At 34.2% G+C, this 20,153-nt stretch overlaps 3 protein-coding genes across 3 annotated transcripts; 2 read left to right on the plus strand and 1 right to left on the minus strand.

Annotated features, from left to right (window-relative positions):
• Positions 1 to 10,785, plus strand: LOC129870132 (two-component response regulator ORR21). Its single transcript, XM_055944746.1, has 6 exons — positions 1 to 548; positions 3,739 to 3,891; positions 3,966 to 4,364; positions 4,449 to 4,525; positions 4,932 to 6,113; positions 10,437 to 10,785. The coding sequence occupies exons 1-5, from the start codon at positions 395 to 397 to the stop codon at positions 6,111 to 6,113; spliced, it is 1,965 nt and encodes a 654-aa protein (XP_055800721.1). The 5' UTR covers positions 1 to 394; the 3' UTR covers positions 10,437 to 10,785.
• Positions 10,786 to 13,945: 3,160 nt separating this feature from the next.
• LOC129871723 (uncharacterized) lies at positions 13,946 to 14,155 on the plus strand. The gene has a single exon (XM_055946696.1). The coding sequence runs from the start codon at positions 13,946 to 13,948 to the stop codon at positions 14,153 to 14,155; it is 210 nt and encodes a 69-aa protein (XP_055802671.1).
• Positions 14,156 to 15,825: 1,670 nt separating this feature from the next.
• Positions 15,826 to 18,439, minus strand: LOC129870469 (vacuolar iron transporter 1). Its single transcript, XM_055945276.1, has 4 exons — positions 18,098 to 18,439; positions 17,265 to 17,350; positions 17,052 to 17,166; positions 15,826 to 16,279 (listed from the first exon to the last, which is right to left on the minus strand). Exons 1-4 carry the CDS (start codon positions 18,316 to 18,318, stop codon positions 15,982 to 15,984), a joined length of 720 nt encoding a protein of 239 aa, XP_055801251.1. The 5' UTR covers positions 18,319 to 18,439; the 3' UTR covers positions 15,826 to 15,981.
• Between the last annotated feature and the right edge of the window lie 1,714 nt (positions 18,440 to 20,153).

Raw genomic sequence — 20,153 nt, forward strand, 5'->3', positions numbered from 1 at the left:
GTGTGCGGATACTAAGTAAAGACTAAAGAGTTTTGTGAAGTTTACTTGTGCGTGTCTCTCGACTCCTCCTCGCGTCACACTTATCTTCCCCATTATTTAACACCTCCTTCCTCTTTACCCCCCCCCCCTCCGCTGCAAACCCCCGCACCCCCCTAGTGCTCTTCTTCTTCATCCTCCATTCTTCAGTTTATCAATAATCAAAACCCTAATTTCACCTTCCTTTACATTCCGTACACTGTATACCCTCAGCTCTGCTCTGGATCTGACATTCAAACACTACCATAGGATCACCTGTAAATGGAAGCAGCTGCAGTTCAGTGAAACCAGTGTCAAATTCTTTAATTTAAGCTACTCTGTGTGAAGGTGTGAGTTTTGTTCATTTTTGTGGACTTCAATGGTAAGTATGAGTAAAGACGGTGCAACGTGTAAGTCCGAAGCTACAGTAGTCACTGATCATTTTCCAGTAGGGTTAAGAGTCCTTGTGGTTGATGACGACGTCGTTTGCCTCCGAATTATTGAGCAAATGCTACGGAGATGTAATTATTCAGGTGTGTTTTCTTCAACCACTTCATTTCAATTTTTTAATTTTTTTTATTTAACCATGAATTAAAGGCCTTTACTTTATATTTAACTTAATCAAGTAGGCTTTGGTCTCAAACTAGAATTCCGTTTGCCGGTTTGCCATTTGATGGCTGCATTAATGAAGATAATTTGCATAAACTTGCATAGGTAAATACGTTGTTTGGTTGGTTGTATAAGGAGAATAAAAATAATCCTCTTTTACATTTAATGCAGTATTTGGTTGGTTGGATTAAAAAAAAATGATCTTGGCATTGCATTGTATCATTTGTTTGGCGGTGTTAAACTAATACTGTCATAATTTGTGAGAGAATTTATGTATTATTAGCGAGATGGAATATGGAATGAGAATACATGAATTAGCAATAGATGGATAAGAGTTTCTAAAGAAAAATAGGCAATCATTGCATAACATTTTTTTGCATTATTGTTCACCTCATAATAATATGATACAATCTCAAATTGAAGCTCACTGAAATTTAACAAAAGTTACAGTAGAGAAGGAATAATAAGCACAAGTCTTAAGAGTTAAACTAAACTAAGGTTACTTCATTTCTCAAAATATGATAACATTGGAATAAGAGGTTCGTATGTATAGACCTAACTAGCTGTATCAAAGAGGCTAAAATGGACTGCTAACCTAAGCCATGAGTAATTTATCTAAAATGAGCTAAACCACTTGGTGCTAAATGGCTGTTCATGTGAGTAGTCATGTGCTTGAAATTCATATCATATCATATCCCCTCTCCATCAAACAACCTTATCCTCAAGGTTGGTAACGTAGAAATGAAGAATCTAACTCCATCGGGATAAAATGGAAATTGTGAAATGTTGTTGAATGTAACAATGTTTGTCCTTGAATCCGGAATCAATCCTGATCCCCTGTTTCTCATTAAAAAAGTCCTTGAAGCAATATTCACCATGTGGGAACCGGGAAGCATGAATGCTTTCTCAATGTAATCAACAGTTCATTTGCAAAAGAAGATCCCAAGGGCCTTGTATTAAAAATAAAAAGCACTTCTTATACCTTGTGTAAGTTTTCACCACTGAACACCTCCAAGTAATCTAGGATGCCAATTTTCTTTAAATGAAAAAAAGGTGGAACAAGCTCCAGTGAATATTTGTAGGCTGTGAGAACCATCAGATCCATAGCAGAGGTCACTTTATGACGTATCGAGTATCCTAAAGGCCACATGAGTAATTAGTGCTCCAAGAACTTTCTGTCTTGAATGAGTAGCATATACACCTGCAGTTGGAATTGTAGTTACATTGGAGTGTGTTCACTAGTGTACAGGAGATGAGGTGGAGCAGAAGAGTAAAACACAAACAACTTGTACCAGCCACAACACTTCTGTTGTTCACTTGAGCAAAAGAGTTTGATACACCATGATAAAATTTATCTGACAAAGATACTAGAGAAACTGTAAATTTTGTACGCCTTCATTTTCCTCATCAGCATAAGAAATCTCACATTATATGAATAACATCTTCCCTGATCTTTGTCCTTGTTCTGATAGGTAATTATGTAAAGCCAAGCTAAAACAACTTATATACCATCGTTTTCAAGAATGTGGTTAGAACCTGTTCCAAAGCTTTCCTTGCCATAAATTGACAATTTTCAAGCATCCCTTGGATCACCAAAGAATTTCCAACAAGTTGGCACTGGCACCTCATAAAAGGGAAGGTTAAGCCTTTGAGCCACACAATCTAGAACCACTCGCATCGGTTGGGCTAGATCCTTAGGATCAGACTGGAAAAATGGAATTGCATCATGAATTAGCAGCAACATTTGAAACAAAATCTTGTGGAGTGACAAATTAATGACTTCCAAGAATCATGTTTATATCAACATCTCCATGAATTGCAGCATCAAAGTTAGGGGTGTGCATCGGTCAATAAAATATTTTTTTATCAGTTTTGATCCTTAACAGTTCGATTTTCGGTTTAACCAATAAGAAAATGCTCACAAAATAATTATATGACTTCTCCAACAGTTTGGCGAGACAAGACAATAATATAACTTTACGGAATGCTCATAAAATAAAAACAATAGTGACTAACATGAAAAGAACTCTACAAGTGCAACACAAATAAAAGAACTAGGATAATTATGTGAATTGAAGGCTAAAGGAAAAAGGTAGTAACCAATATGGTATTGATATTAATATTTAATATTTATTTAGGGTTAAAGTAGTAAATTACTATTGTCTTAATGGGTTATCGGTTTACCCAATAGCCCAATATTAAAAACCAATATCGAACCAATAACCCGATAATTTTTTATTGTAAAACCATTAAAAACCCATTAACCAATAACCCAATAGCAATAACCCAATAATATTTTTTTCGATTTGATTTTTGCACACCCCTAATCAAAGTCAGCTCCATTCTTGCCATACATGATATTCATGAATTCCTTAGTATATATAGGGTTAGGGTCTTGGAAACCATACCAACATCTTTGAGAGGCCCTCCGTTTGTTGTGGACTTCAAACTAGCTCCTAATTTCTCACCAAGAATGAGCTTTGCATAAGCCTTTGTAACAACCTTCTCTAAAGTTATCTCGTGGTTGGTCATAATAGAAAACTATCTAGAACAATGGCTTCCAGTTTTCTTGCATAAGCCCCTATGACAACCTCCTGAGACACTGAGAGTTGTTTTTCTTGGATTTTAACATTATGTTCCTTTAAGCCTACTTTCTCTGTAACTTTATATCTCCAACTCAGATATGCTAGCTTTATGTTTTTTTTTTGGATAAGGTAAAGGTTTAGTGGATGATAATAAAATCTCATGAGTCAACATATCCTCCTTTACCTGATAATAAAAGCTAGGCCTGGTCAAGCCCCTTCGCGGTCACGGCCTAATTCTTTGCGAACACGATCCCTCGCTAGGTGACCCTCTTCCGTGATTGTGGTCCAGACCTTGCGATCGCAACCCAAACCATACCTACAAGTTACAAATTACTATGTCAACACATGTAGATGCTCAAAACATGAATTGAAACAAAAATAGTCAAAACGAGGGGTCGGGTCTTTACACTGTGTTGGTCGAGTGTTATATTAGCTTAATGTTTGTTTTCATGCATATCTGTTGGTTATATAAATCAAATGTAATTTTGCACCTTTTGTTTAATACATTGACTATTTGAATTGCTTGCAGTTACTACTTGTACGCAAGCTATGGTGGCATTAAACCTATTACGTGAAAGGAGGGGGACTTTTGATATTGTACTGAGTGATGTTCATATGCCTGATATGGATGGCTTTAAACTTCTTGAGCTTGTTGGGTTGGAAATGGACCTTCCAGTAATAAGTAAGTGATGCCTCTTCTGCTGTGGCAACACGATGCCTCCCTCATCTGTAAACTAAATATTTTGTTGTCTACAGTGATGTCAGGTGATGGAAGAACCAACCTCGTCATGAGGGGAGTTCAACATGGGGCTTGTGATTATTTGATCAAGCCTATACGGGACGAGGAGCTAAAGAATATCTGGCAGCATGTTGTTAGGAAAAGATATAACTCCAGTAAAGAGCCTGAATGTTCTGGTAGCTTGGATGATAATGATCGTTACAAGCGAGGAAGTGATGATGCTGAATGTGCTTCTTCTGTAATTGAAGGCTCAGATGGAGTACTAAAACCACAGAAAAAGAAAAGAGAAGCCAAAGAAGAAGATGACACTGAAATGGAAAATGATGACCCAAGTACTACAAAAAAGCCACGCGTAGTCTGGTCAGTGGAGCTTCATCAGCAATTTGTTAGTGCAGTCAACCAACTTGGCATTGATAGTATGAACTTCGGTTTTTGACTTTTTCAGTTAGTTCAGATCTTGTTTTTTTATGTATTAATTTGCTTCCTCTCTTCCTTTGCAGAGGCTGTACCTAAGAGAATCCTTGAACTGATGAATGTTCCTGGTTTGACAAGAGAAAATGTGGCAAGCCATCTGCAGGTTCGAATCTCTATGCATGTTTAAGGTTGTCAATGTACCCTTTTTTTCTACCTAATGCTAGTGTTCTGGTTGCCTTTTCAGGAAAATCAGGTAAAGATGCTAGATACTTGGAACTAAAAGGCCCATATCTTCCTAATTCACCAAGACGAATCCACATCATGTAGATTTTGTGTTTATCACCCATAAACCTAAATATTAAATACTGTGTCCCCATGTAGTGTTTGTTTTAGTCACCCATAAACCTTGTTTGTGCCATAGTCCATTCAAGTCCTTATGGGCATGTCATGGTGCTATGTGATCCATCAATAATCTGTGTTAGGATGCATGCTGTTTTTGGCTTTCTGGTCATTAAATTCTAGTTTTAACAGTAGAATGTTTTAAACTATTTCTGTTGACTAATATGCAGAAATTTAGGCTATACTTGAAGAGGTTAAGTGGAGTAGTTCAGCAACATGGTGGCCTCCCCAGTACCTTCTGTGGGCATATAGAACAGAATTCAGAACTTGGTTCACTAGGGAGATTGGACATTCAAGCACTGGCAGCCTCTGGCCAAATTCCTCCTGAAACTTTGACAGCTCTTCATGCCGAGTTTTTAGGTAGATCAACAAGTAACTTGGTTTTACCAGCAGTGGAGCAACAGAATCTCCTACAAGCTTCCCTGCAGCAAGCAAAGTGCATACCTGTTGACCAAGTTGTGGCTTATGGTCAGCCTCTGTTGAAATGCCCTCCCAACATTTCTAATTATAAACATCTTTCTCAAGCTATCTTGTCTGCTGAAGATGTTCATTCAGGATTCGGAGCTCAGCGAGTAAAAAATATATGTATGGTCCCTAGCAGCAATCCCAACGGGCTAGCTGCTCCGAACAGCAACATGTTAATGGCAATGATGCAACATCAGCAACAATGGCAAAAGAAGCAGCAGCTGGAACTGCAACATAGACAATCTGGACCTCCTGAGGTCAACCATTCAATTAATGTGCAACCTTCTTGCGTTGTATTGCCCTCTCAGTTGCCAGGTAATTTCCAAGTGGGAGATTGTCCTGCTTCCATCAGCCGCGCTGGCAGTCTGAGTAAATCTTCGGCGATTGATTATGGAGTTCGCTCGCCAAAATCAAACAATTCATCAGGTGTGGTTCAAGTGTTAGACAGGGAACTCAAACCAGAATGTGGCTTAAACAGGCTCTCCAGTGAAGGTTCTCTCTCTCAGTCATGCTCGATAAATGCTGACAATAGTGTTGGTTTTCAGCTTCATAACTTGAGCTCCGCGTTTGGTTCTTCTAAACAACTGCCAGGCCTTATCCCAAACCATTTGGGCTCGCCAGTTTCATATGTTATTAACTCAAGCCAGGTTCTTGATCAGGGACGTATGAGAAATCCTGGGGTTGGTAAAGGTTCCTCCATTCCCAGTCGTTTTGCAGTAGATGAGTCTGATTCGTCAATGTGCAGTTTGAATACTGCAAAAATCTATCTTGAGGACACTAAAGTTAAGCAGGAGCCTAACATGAATGTCATGGAAAATGCTAAAGTTGGTCCAGCAAATTTTCAAAAATTTCAACCGGGTGATCTTATGAGTGTCTTCAATGACTAGGTAAAGCAATACCTTTTACCACCTTATGCATAGTTTGTCTCTAATGTCTAAAAGGAATGATTATCACATAAAACACATTATATTAGTTTCTTTTGGTAAATAAGAAATAAAAAATCGTATAGACTTATCAGTTTATACTATGATTGTATAAAGCTAAAGGGCAACACTGTTTTGGATGCCCTGAGGTTTGAAGTCATTTGTTTATCACAGAACAAGTCCCCTTCAGTCACTGCTTTAGTGGTTTAAGAGTTTCTCATTTTCCAAGTACTCCTCTTTCAATTTGTTTGTCTTACTTCCCTTTTTAGTTTGTTTAAAAAAGAATGCCTCTTTCCCAATTTGGCAACTCTTTAATTCCAACATCCCACATGGCATGTTTAAGACCACAAGATTAAAAGACATTTTGTTACATCACACATATCTTTTGTGAGAAATATAGGGGAAAAATATTATTGGATTGTGTATCTACATTATTACACAGAAGGGGAGTCTTGGAGTAACTGGTAAAGTTGCTGCCATGTGACCAGGAGATCACGGGTTCAAGCCTTGGAAACAACCTCTGGCAGAAATGCAAGGTAAAGCTGCGTACAATAGACCCTTGTGGTCGGGCCCTTTTTCGGACCCTGCGCATAGCGGGAGCTTTAGTGCACCGGGCTGCCCTTTTTTATCTACATTATTACACAAAGACCCTATTTATAGATACTACAATACAATCCTTTACCAAGAAGGATATTATTTACTATTTCTATTCCTATTAATATTCCTACTCTAAGTAGGATTGTATATACCTATTCATATTCTAACAGTCCCCCTCAAGCTTGTGCATACAAATCATATGTACCTAGCTTGTTACAAATATAATTAATACGAGGACCGGTGAGGGACTTGGTGAAGATATCTGCAAGTGGATCACTTGACTTCACAAACTTTATAACAATATCTCCTGAGAGTATCTTTTCTCTGACAAAGTGACAATGTTAATCAATCTCAATTTGCTTAGTCCTCTCATCAAACACTGGATTTGAGGCGATATGTCGATAAAACACAGAGTGATAAATTTCTGAATTGCAATGTTGAACTTCCCAAACTAAGCTTGAGAAGACTGTTTCAGACCATAGATTGAGTTGAGAAGACTGTTTTGGACCATAGAGTGACTTACACAATCGACATACAAAGGCTACCAGACTCCCCTTGAGCAACAAAATCAGGTGGTTGCTCCATATAGACTTCTTTCTAGAGATCACCGTGGAGAAAAACATTCTTAATGTCCAACTGATTAAAAGGCCAATGGAGAACGACAACTATAGATAGAAAAAGGCAGACATATGCTATTTTAGCCACGAGAGAGAATATCACTGTAATCTAGTCCAAATATCTGAGTATGCCTTTTTTTTTTGACGAAAGTAAATCTGAAACAGAAAGAAAACACTGCAGGAAAACTCAGATCTCTCAGAAACAATGTAATGACCGCTGAAAAATGCTCGAAATTTGGTATAAAATATGTGGAACGTCTCAAAATCAAGAGATGAGTAGATCTTAAAAATCGTAAAACTGGCCGGAACATGCTCATGCCCTAGATTATTAGATTTGATGGCTGAAAATGGACACAATCTAAGAAATAAAACTATATGGGTAGGGTCAGAATGATATGGGTAGGGTCGGAATGATGGCACGACTCTACTGGAAAACAGAGATTATATGGGTAGGGTCGGAATGATGGCACAACCCTATACAAATAAGAAAGTAGTCACTGAAAAGATGGCACGATGCTACGCAAATCAGACATGAAAAAGTAGTCACTGAAAAGATGGCACGGTGCTACACAAATCGAATATGAGAAAGTAGTCATCGGAATGATGCACGGTGCTACACAAATAGATATGAGAAAGTAGTCCAAAAAATGCATGGTACTACGCAAATTAAATATGAAAAAATAGTTACTGAAAAGATGCAAGGTGCGACGCAAATTAGATATGAGTAAATAGTCACCGAAAAGATATACGGTGACCCAGACTTTTGCTAACATAATCATTGGCCAGACGGGCGGCATATATGAGTAATAGCCGCCCGCCGGCAGCAGAAGCTCTTTAATTCTTTACCAAGATAGTAGAAGCTCTGATACCATGTGAGAAATATAGGGGGGAAATATTATTGGATTGTGTATCTACATTATTACACAAAGACCCTATTTATAGACACTACAATACAATCCTTTACCAAGAAGGATACTATTTACTATTTCTAGTCCTATTAATATTCCTATTTCTATTCCTACTCTAAGTAGGATTGTATATACCTATTCATATTCTAACATCTTTAATTTAAAACCACGAGATTCAAAAGTCTTCTGACTTTCTTAAACTTCGTGTCCCGTCAAACTATGACAAACAAATTGAAATGGAGGGAGTACCTTTTATATGTTACTATTACTACTTGGGGGTCACTTCTTTTTTATAACAAAATTTTCAAGCACCGAAAAAAAAGTATTTCCATGATTGTTGTGTAAGATATGTTTAGCTTTTAAATATGTACGTTTTATTTAAAACTGTAAAGAATTAAGCAATCGAAATTAGATTTCGCAATGCAGCTTAGATTTTTAGCCCTTGTACTAACCTCCCTCCCAACCTTAACCCCCCCTCCCAAAATAAATAAATAAATAAAAAAAAAATATAGAAGAGAGTTGCTTTGTTGCTAGTACTTCAGAGTTCAGACTGTCATTCAATTTGGATAGAGTGGGTATCAATTTTGTGTCAGGCCTTTTTGTTGCCCAAATATCAACTGATCGGCTCAGTCCTACGAGTTGAACATACTATTTTGACAGGATACTTATGGATTCTTATTTATGGGTCACCCTGCCCCATTAACCAATTGGTCTTCGTATTTTTAGTCTCTTCTGTTCCCTTAAAGCCCCCATCCCCTCAGGCCTCACCCAAAAGAAAAGAAAATAATGAACTTCTTGAACGTGATTTGAGAATTAAGTAGTTATCTGTGGTTTGTTTCATATTTACATTGCCATCATCCCATTTCCTCAGATTTATGGCAGATGCGCATTAATCCCTCATACGTATTACACACTGTTGCCAATGTATGATAATGAACTTTGTCATAGGGATGACATTGGTGCCTCTTTTGAAATGCCTTAATCCCCTTTTTCGGCCTCAATCCCTTTTTCTTTTCAGTAACTAATTTTTTTTATTAATTACCAGAGTATTTTTACAGTACCATAACTAACTAGATACAGTCAGTTACCAAAACTTTACAAACAAAGACAAAGAGCTAACAAACTAGAACATGAAGCTATGGACTTAATTCTGTATTGTAGACACTACAAATACTTGCAATATCTCGAGCAATGGGTTCCCAGTGTCTGCATTGTTTCTCAAAGATCCTCATATTTCTCTCTATCCATAGGCCATGAAAAACTCAGTGTAGATCATTTTAAAAACCTGAGCCCGTTGTGACTAACCTTTGCCTCTCTGAATGACTCCTGTCATGAATTGCTCTCAAGTATTCCCTGTGAGAGGCTGTTGATGGATCCAGTTTAGTAATCTATCCACCATATCTCTAGAGAAAGGACATGTAACATATAGATGTTCTCTATTTTCATCACAGGTTTGACAGAGGCTGCATCTGGATTCAAGCACCATTCCCCATTTGTGTAGTCTGTCAGCAGTTAATAACCTCCCATGCATTTGCAGCCATAGAGTAAATCTGGCTGTTGGTCTCACAGGATTAGAAAATAAGAGGCATTTCCATGGAACTCTTACGGTAGGGGCTAGGAGCTGTGTATATATTTGCTTTGTAAGGCTCATTCTAGCAGTAGAATGACAGCCCACCTGCTTGAACATTGTTCTGGACTCCAATACCTTCCTGAGCATCCAACAAGCTTGAGCTGGTGTTGAAATGCTATCCCACCGTCTCCCTTTGATGTAAAGCATGTACTCATTGAGTCCAGAGCTATGTTGTCGGATTCTTTAAAATGCACTACTTTTGGAGTATCCGATACTCATCTGTCAAACATTTTTAAAGAGTCCGAGCATAGGTCTAGAGTTTATCTTGTTTATGAGCAAGATCCAAACAGGTTTTAGCAATGGTTTCCCTGTTCCACGCAGTAAGATTGATCAGATTTAAGCCGCTAGTAGACTTAGTAGAGCATAACTAGTCCCAGGCAACTAATGCTTTCTTTGGCCTCAATTCCTTTAGAATAAGATCTTTGAGTATTGTTATGATGATAATTATTATGTACTATGGTTTTGGATCTTGTGTTGTCACATGCTTTATTTTCTAATGTTGGCAAATCGCTAATTTTAGTTTGATGTTCTGCAGGATTATTGTTTGTCCGTGGGAAGGTCTCAAATTCCCCATGAATCATAACATTTAGTTATGCCAGATAAGTCTGCAAGATTCCACTTTGAAGTCTTATATTTATCTTATGGTTGCACCTATAGTGCGAATTGCAGAAATGTAGGTAAAAAAGGCTATTTGCCTGTGTATTTATAATCTAATATTTAGGAAATGAATGTGAATGCAGTATAATATAATACTTTCTTTGTAAGTATTTGTAGAAGTTGCATGCATTCTTCTGCAATTTTTTTTTCCCTTTCCAGTACTTACTAGAAATAAATTGTGTTAAGAATTTCAACAGACTTCTAAAATATGTTATTGTGGGATCTCATTGGGTATGTTGTTCTAAAATATTCTCGACTGTACCATCACGTTATGATTGTGCAATTATTCAAGATTTAGTGTTGTGTAGTTTTGGTAATTGAGCTTTTGCAGATGAAAAGACTGTCAATTATGAAACTGAAATGCATGCCAATTGACTTTTCAGACTTCAGAGATTACACTGATTGATTAAGCTGTTGAAATGCATGGCAACTTCCTTTTTTCTTTTCATTACTAGCTTGCTATTAATTTCTTTTCATTATTAGCTTCTTGCTGAAACATGGAATTAATTACACTAGCACTATATTTGCAGAGAGCTCAGTATTCTGATAGGCATTTTGATTTACTGCAATGTGAAAGATTTGAGTCTGCTGAGCTTCTTGTTACTCCGTATTTTTAACTTTATATTAGAGATTATATAATCTTATCCAGTACAACTAGAAAAATAATAGAGAAATTGCTAGCTGCCTGCATAAATTTTCAATTGCAGAATAAGACAACAAATACCTGTGTAATTTCATAAGTGGTCACTGGAGAGAGTGGTGTTTGCACAACTTTCTCCCTACCTTTTGAAGATAGAAATGCTATTTCCGATAGATCCATGGCTTGAGTAAGCATATAAAAAATTAAAGTATGTAGGGCAAATCCGAATGTGAAGAAGTCATGTTGAAAACAATTAAGAAAAGAATGTGTAGCAACAAAAACAACAACATACTCAGTGAAATCTCACTAAGTAGAGCCTGAGAGGATAGAGTGTATCCTCAAGGCCGTTTCTGAACGATCTTAGGTTCAGGTGCATCAAATTCAAGTTAAAGAAGAACAAAACAATGAAGAAAGCATAGCCATTAATAAGAAATTCAGAGTAAAAGTCTACAAGAAAAAAACAATAACAGAAGAACATGTAGCAACAAGCCAACAACAAATAATATGCTAACTGAAGCAAAGGAAACAATAGATATTGATAAAAGAACTAGACGAACGCTTGACTATCTATTAACTTTTTGTCTTAATTTTTGACATTCAAATCTTCCAATATAGGGTAATGTTCTCAATAAGCTGTAGGCGTGTCGTTTAATTACTTCTCCTCCAAGATTTCTTTGGCCTGCCTCTACTTCTCCTGATAACTATAGTCGATCATTACACCTCCTCATTGAGGCATTCATGCATTTTCTTTTCACATGTTCGAACCATCTCAGTCTCGCCTCCCTCATTCTGCTCATCACGGTTGCCATAATCACCTTGTCTTGTATGTTTTTATTCTCGATTGGCTGATTCTAACTCTCTTATATACACATCCTTCTCAACATTCTCAATTCCACTAAGCTCAAAATCATTTCCAAAATACTCACCCAGATGCAGTCACAAATGAATGTTAATCTAAGGTACAAAAATGAGCATCTTGCAGCGGTATGAAACAAGACAGTTTTACCTGTGATGTAAAATTCGTGCAAAAGAACTCAGTTTTTGGCTTATATTTAGCATTTCAATAATTGCATCTAAAAAAAATGAGACTAAACACTTTGTTTGGATGGTTGTTACTTGTTGTGCTGTACTGTATTGTATTGTTAGTTTAAATACAATGTTTGTTTTGATTGTTACTTCAATGTTATTGTATCATATCGTTTAAATTCATCGTTAGATAACGACGAAAAGTCTCATTTTGTGTAACAGCCGATTCGTTGTGATCATGTCGCTACCTCAATATTTTCTTCTCATTATATCTTTATTTATTATTTAATAATTATATTTTAAACTTTACCGTACATTTCTATAGTAGCTCTATCATATATCCTATTTTTCTCATAGGTTTATCATTCAAATTGTTGATGTGTTATATTATGTAACGAGATAAAATGATAAAATCTATCCAAACATTATATTCATTAAAATATTACAGTACGATACATTATGAGACAATATATAACAACCATCCAAACAAAGTGTAATTCCTAAACTAATTTTAATCATATAGATTATTGTAGTTTAAATTAAAGATACGCAGATCTTGTGGCTTTAGTCATTGTCATGTGATGTCTTATTTATACTCTTCTTCAAAATCTACAAATTACGAGGTATAGGAATTCCCAACATCTTATAGAAAGAATATGCAATGTAGAGTTTGAAGAAGAGTATTTGCCTTTCATTTATATTGATTTCCCTTTTTTAATTTTTTTTTAGTGAAATAGTGTGACTATAACTACTGATAGATTTCATTGTCATAAAACGTAAAAGTTAAAATTAAAAAATTATCCAAAAAAATCGGAGAATACTAAAGAGTAGTAAATTAGAACGTGGCATTAAAGTTGGAAAGAAGCAAGGTTCATGTAGGGGAAATGGGACGGCTACCTAGTATCCAAGTTACTACTACATTTTGCTTCCCCACATTTCCTAATTCCTTTTATATTAAATTAATAATACTATATGTTATTTGTGTTTCAAATATTGAATAATATATCTTATTTTCAATATTTTAAATCTACATTTTAAGTGCGTTTGTATGTACATAATGTTTGGACGATTTGATAATTTGAAAAGTTTATTTACACCAATGATATATAAAACTCAAACTCTCATTTAATTTTACCATTATGGTGATTTACTCTGTTCAATTGAACCAATATATTTTTGACATAAAATTTAAAGATACACTAATAAACTAAAAATTTATAAAAAAATATTAATTTCAAAAGTAGAATAAACTGAATAGTACTTTCTTTATCTCATTTTACGTGAAAGTGTTACTGTTTGGAAAGTTAAATAATTTTTTTTTCTGATTTTTGTTAAAATTTTTTGAAATCATTAGTTATGTTAACTTGTACTTTAATATTTTTCGTGTAGTTTTTAAATGTATAAACCAAATTCATAATCACAATTAAATATTTTAACTCTCATATTCTGAATTCCTTCACACAAAAATTTAACAATTAAATTGATAAAATTCAAATCTTAAATTCGCTCGTACTAACACTCTCATTGTGAAGGGTGATGGTGTTCTTTTCTTCCATTCAAAGTCTCAAATTCTTTCACCTTAACATATATATATATATATATATAAGCAACTACTCCTATTTCCACTTCTCACATCATCTTCATTCCTCTCTCTCTTTTTTTAACTACATAAATTGACAATCTTTTTTTTTTTTTTGTCAACTAATTAAGGAAAAATAACAATGTTGGATTGGGGTCCTGTTTTGGTCTCAGTTATACTTTTCATCCTCTTGTCTCCAGGATTGTTATTTCAACTTCCAGGACATAGACATTGTGTTGAATTTGGGAATTTTCATACAAGTGGAGCTGCCATTATGATTCATGCTTTGCTCTATTTTGCTCTTGTTTGTGTCTTCTTTCTTGCTGTTAAAGTTCATCTCTACCTTGGTTAGTTAAAAAAATTTAATGTTCATTGTCTTCTCTTGGTGTTTTAATGTATTCATTTTGTTTGGATTGTTGTTACCTTTTTATATTGTATTTTATGGTATTTGTTACTGTGAGTAACGTGGTTGTTTTGATTGTTATTTAAATATTATTGTATCGTATTATTAAATTTGTAATTCTGTAATGATGAGAACTATCATTTTATGTAACGATCGAATATTTGACGTGTGACTGTATTGTTGTTTTATTATTTTTCCTCATTTTGTCTTTTACTTTTTGTTTAATAATTATATGTTTACCTTTTAATATGTTATTTTTCTAATGACTCTGCCACGGTACCCTACTTTTTCTTTGTAATATGGAAGTTTATTCTTCAGACTGGTTAGTGCGTAGTATGAAAGGATGGGGCACGATTTAATATGTTCAAACATTGTATTTATCAAAACAACATATTACATCTCATAATGAATCTCAACGAGCAATGCAGCCAAGTTGAACACTCTAAGAAGCCTGGTGTATCTAAAGTGATAGATGTAGGAAGGACCACAATGCCAATCACTAGAATAACAACAACAATAACATATCCAATATAATTCCGCAAGTGAGGTTTGAGAAGGATAGAGTGTATGCAGACCTTACTTTTATCTTGTAAGGGTAGGGAGACTGTTTCCAATAGTACACCTCATTCCGATTACTTCATCCATAAACCTTTTTTTCATTTCAAAATAGCGACTGTTTCCAATAGTACACCCTCGATTCAAGAAGAGATGAAAAACTACTTTTTGTTCCTCCGGTGAAAAGATTGTAAAAAAAGTTATTTGTTGCTCTACTTCAATTCTTTACCTCGGACAGATTGAAAAAGCTACTAGGAAGAACGATTTTCTTTTCTCATGCGACCTTCCAAGCAAAGGTGGGCTAAAGAGATCCATCCCAATACCTTAAAAGAAAGGAGGTGTCACCGGAAGTTCGTATTTTTGGAATTAAATGAAACATAGCCACCAAAAAACACTCTCTAAGATGGTGTAATATTGTCCGCTTATAGCCTGTCTCTTATCGTTTTCCTCAAAATGCCTCACACTTTTATAGGGATTTCCACACTCATAAATGTAACTTCTTTTCTTAAATGTGGACATTGTAGGTACATACACCAATACAAAAGCATGAGATGGAGCATTTGAACTTACAAACTGATAAAAACTTCCCCTTTTTGGCCTTTTATAGAACAAATATCAGATGCTCAATATCAGTAACCACAAGGTCATAACACATCAAGAAAATAAAGATGATGTTTATACAAATGAGCTTTGGGAGATGAGATATATACAATCCTAAGAAAAATGACATATCTGTGATTATAAGCACTGATTATATCCCCTCCAGGGACCCTCCGCGATTTGAGCGTACGGGCGGAGCTAGATAGGGCCGAGGGAGTTCATCTGAACTCTCTTCGGCAAAAAATTACACTGTTTATACATGGTTAAGATTATTTTCTAATATATATAGTAGGTGTTGAACCTCCTTTGGCTTCTTCGTCTACTTACTTTTCATATTTTGAAACTCTTAGTGAAAATTCGTGAAAATCCTAACTCCGCCATGGAAGGAAAGGTTGTCACAATTGAAATGGCCATTGGTATATGATGTGCTAAAATATACTTTTAACAATAAAAACAACAAAATGCACATTAACAGAAAGCACGATTCAAAATTAATGTCATAATATGTACCATATGACATGGTAGACAAAACAAAGCTAGTGAGAAAGAGCAGAGTTCTACATTGTCAAAGATGCAAACAAGAAAAGCTACATTACAAGAAACCATAAATGTCAAGTTCTCTAGCCTTGAACAGCCTTGGCCAAACCAAAAGCAGCAGCAGATGCAACTGCTCCAATTAGTGCTGTTTCAAAAGCACTCCTAAATGGCCTGTTTCCAGTGAAGTAGCCTTTGGCAAAGCCAAATATTAGTAAAGCCAGTATAGTTACCACAACAGAGGCGACGACAGCCTTTCTTGCAATAGGAATGAGCATGTATGGAACTAGAGGAACAAATCCTCCCAAGATGTAAGCAGTTGCAATGGTAAATGCACTCTGCAGCGCTCTCCTTGGATCCGGCTTCTCTAAACCAAGTTCAAATCTGTCATTCAACAACAAAAAAAAAATCTTATTATAGTTTGTCCGCACCATGAGAAGCCAAGGTCAAAGTAATTTCATCATATCCACAATTATGACAGATGGAATTTTTATCCAATTCCATCAAGAAACATAGAGAAGTAAAAAGAAAGAGAAATCGACAGTGACTATGTCCTTGCACAGACTTAAGGACCCTTCTAAGTCTAAACGACTTTACGGACAAATCTCTCAGTAAGTTGAAGGCATAGGATCAATGGTTAAATATTCCGAAAAGAAACCTTTTAACATGATCAACTTAATCAGACGTTTGATTCAACGATCTTTATGGATTGAAATTTACAACAACTTGCATAGATACCACATTTTAGCTATGATTGTTCAGACAAACCAGATAAAAAGTTACACTTATGCATCCTACTAAGTCAAATAAAGTTGAAAAACAGATCGATCAGCTAAATACTAAAATTAAATGGAGGGACCATAAAAGAAAAGCTAGAAACTATTCAAAGTGTTCGCTCCACTTTGAGTGGCCAACCATTAAGTAGGTCGCGATAAGGTTTCCCAAATTCATGATTTCTTCTGTGGTCTATGTTGATGTCAGACTCAAATGGTCTATTCTTTTCCTTCAACTCTCAAATGTAACTACGACAACTATGCCTCAATCCCAAGCAACTAATTGGTTTACAAGAGTTGGACATTGCATGAACAAAACAAGTATCATAGTATTGATAATAGAAAATCTTAACGTAGATGCACATTATGATAGCTAGACTCACTTCATCATAAAGTTGAGCCATGCCTGTGGATTCTTCCTCAAAGCACTCACCACCGGTGAATATTCATGTGGCTGGATTCCATATTGTGACAAAATTTCAGCAATCTCCGCTGCTTCTGCAATTTATAACCACGTACTAGCTCTGTTATGATAAAGGCCGACATTGCTTGCATAAAATTATGTGTACGCCACTGTATGCTATAAGAAGGTATACCTGTATCAGGTACAGAGATGATCTCTTCTTCCTCCCTCTTAAGCTCTCTCATATAGTGATCAGACTCACTCTTTGCAGCCAAATAACTGTAAAATAATCCATGTAAACAGAATGAATTAATGATTTGTATAAAACATTAATCAAGTAACAAAAACTCGATATGAAACAAGCACATGTATTATCTAACATATTAACTCCAATAAATGTCATGAAAAAAGAAACATTTGTTATTATTTCCAAAGATTTGTTATAACTAAAAAATTTAGACTAATCATTAACCAATCACAACTCCCACATTTTCGATTTTGAAGGTGGACGGAGTCTTACAACAGATGATGACGGAAATAGAATTTTCATTAAAGAAAGTAAAAAATAATAAATTAAACACACAAAAAATCCAAGATAACTCAATATTTAGTATATACACATTAAAAAAAAAATGTCTATCAATCTATACCGTATGATATTCCAGCGATTCGAACAAAGGTAGCTCCGCCACTACTTACGTCGCGATATTTTCGACATTCAACTTAAATAGATGTATGTGACATAAAAATACCTTTTTGGCACACATAATCACTAAAATTTCACCAAATGTTAAATTCTAATCATTAAAATATATGCATGAAAAAAATGATTTGTTAAAGATGTTCAAAAATTAATATATACACACCAAAAATAATTTATAAACTATAATGTAATTTTTTGATGAATAGTGTTTGTGTCACTGGACTCACTACAACCTTACGTCTGTAAATAGAAAGTTTGTTTCCGATAAAATCGGTTCAAAATCCCAAAAAAAGAAAGGAGAGAAAATAAAAATAAAAAAATACCCTCCAAGTCCCATGGAAATAGCACCAGCAGCAACTTCAGCAATTCCAGCCGTAAGAATAATAGAAGAAGACGCATTTGCCCCTGATAAACCCGCCGCTAATGCAAACGGCACCGTTAGTCCATCTGAAACTCCGATGATTATATCCCGGACAATCTCGCCGGCGGTGAAATGTTTTTCCTTGTGTTGATCCAATAAAGATTGCTCAGATTCATGAGCCATGTTAATTTTGCTACTATTCTAAAATTAATCGAAAAAAGAATGGAGAATTTTTTTTCTCTTCTGTTATATATTTTATTTTTTTTGGTTTCTGTTTAGTGTTGTTTTATAGGAGAAAATGGAAGATGATGTTTAATATTTGGAGCTTTATGGAAGCAGGTAAAGGTTCTGAGTATCTGTCAAAAATATTCTGACTTATTTTTAACGTAATCGAACTGAGATTCCTAAGAAAAACACATTTCTATATAATTTCAACATTTAATATTTTACTTTAAAAAGTTAATATTACCAAATAGAGTAATAAAGAAATTTAAAAATATCATCAAAGATGTGATACAAATGATCTTACTTCTTTTTTAACAGAGATTTTTGATTTGAGTTCTGAATATGAAATTTGTTTTAATAAAAAATAATTTTTTTTTGAATGAATATCTAATATTAATTTTAAAAAAATTGAATTAGTCATGCTCTAATACGAATATCGAATGAGATGATTTTTTTTTTATAAATGTTGTGAATATTTTTCTACCGTTTCATGTGATATTTCCACCTAAAAGATACTTATTGTAATTAGTTCCATATATTTGCACTATTTGTTTCGCTATCTTCGTTTTGTATAATATTATATTATATTGTACGATAAAATAATTTTTTAACTATCATCAAAATAAATAGTCGATTATATTATAATAAAAATACAATAGGTAATTACAACCATCCAAAATTGTCATGTATCACCGCCCCAAAAAATAATATTAATTATTAATTAAAATTAATTATCTGCTTATATTAAATTCAAAACTGAAAATTAAAAAAATATTTTTAAAAAAAAGAATTACCCCAATTAGCCAAGTGGCGAGTTAATAAAATGAGATGTGTCAACGTTAGGACAAATTAATTAGTTAAGTATTTCTTTGAATTTGAATTTGAATTTCAAATTCTGCAATACAAATTAAACAAACTGTAAACTCACAAAAATAAATGTAATATCCCACGTTTGCAATTTTTTAAAGGAAAATAAATTCAAACCTTTAAAATTGAAAAAGGTGTAGCCAAAAGAAAACTAGCAATCATTTTTTTTTTCATTAGTATCTTTTTAGAATAAGCCATTTAAGGTGTTTTTTTTTTTTTTTTTTTAAAAAAAGTTTCTTTATCCATTTGAATTTTGAGTTAACAGATTAAACTTTTGTAATTAATGTTTCTAATACCATAAATAAATAAATTTTCTAAATATCATATAGTTGATATATGATTTTTAAAAATTGAAAGTTAAAATTTTAAAATTTAAAATGCCCAATTGCCCACTATTGAAACGGTGAAGATAGTGAAATATTGATAAATGATAATGATTGAATTTATACATATAATTCGGAAAACACTTATTTATATTCAATATTCATATCATTAGTATATTTGTACATTTATTTTTTCAAAAAAATTATTATATTAGTTGGCAAAAACACCCAATATAAGTAAGTTTTTTTTGTATACAATCTATTAATTAATTTGATTCCAAAAATTTGTTGATTCTTCGAATATCTCTTGTAATAGGAGAAAATATTTTTCTTTTGGATTTTCCCTTTCTTAGACAAGTATGATTCTGATTACGTGTACGATGTCAATATTAATTATCTAAAAAACGTAAGTTTTGTTAAGATAATATTTATTTTAATATGTATATATCGTACAGATAAAGCATGGCGTGAACGTCTAACATATATTAGTAAAGAAAATAATATTTATTAATAAGGAAATAATAGTCCCTTCTTTTCATTTTACTGTATTACTTAGTTAAACGTGAAGCTTAAAAAATAAAATAAAAGATTAACTAAGAATAT

The sequence above is a fragment of the Solanum dulcamara genome, chromosome 10, assembly GCF_947179165.1.
Source record: "Solanum dulcamara chromosome 10, daSolDulc1.2, whole genome shotgun sequence".
Classification (NCBI taxonomy): Eukaryota; Viridiplantae; Streptophyta; class Magnoliopsida; order Solanales; family Solanaceae; genus Solanum; species Solanum dulcamara.

Bases quoted from the DNA above. Each gene is read 5' to 3' on its own strand.
- LOC129871723 (XM_055946696.1), top strand. From the start codon at position 13,946: ATGTTGGATTGGGGTCCTGTTTTGGTCTCAGTTATACTTTTCATCCTC.
- LOC129870132 (XM_055944746.1), top strand. From the start codon at position 395: ATGGTAAGTATGAGTAAAGACGGTGCAACGTGTAAGTCCGAAGCTACA. The intron at 4,365-4,448 runs GTATGAACTTCG...CTTCCTTTGCAG, and splicing joins CAACCAACTTGGCATTGATA to AGGCTGTACCTAAGAGAATC. The intron at 4,526-4,931 runs GTTCGAATCTCT...ACTAATATGCAG, and splicing joins ATGTGGCAAGCCATCTGCAG to AAATTTAGGCTATACTTGAA.
- LOC129870469 (XM_055945276.1), bottom strand. From the start codon at position 18,318: ATGGCTCATGAATCTGAGCAATCTTTATTGGATCAACACAAGGAAAAA. The intron at 17,351-18,097 runs GTATTTTTTTAT...ATTATTTTACAG, and splicing joins ATTTCCATGGGACTTGGAGG to TTATTTGGCTGCAAAGAGTG. The intron at 17,167-17,264 runs GTATACCTTCTT...TATAAATTGCAG, and splicing joins CATCTCTGTACCTGATACAG to AAGCAGCGGAGATTGCTGAA.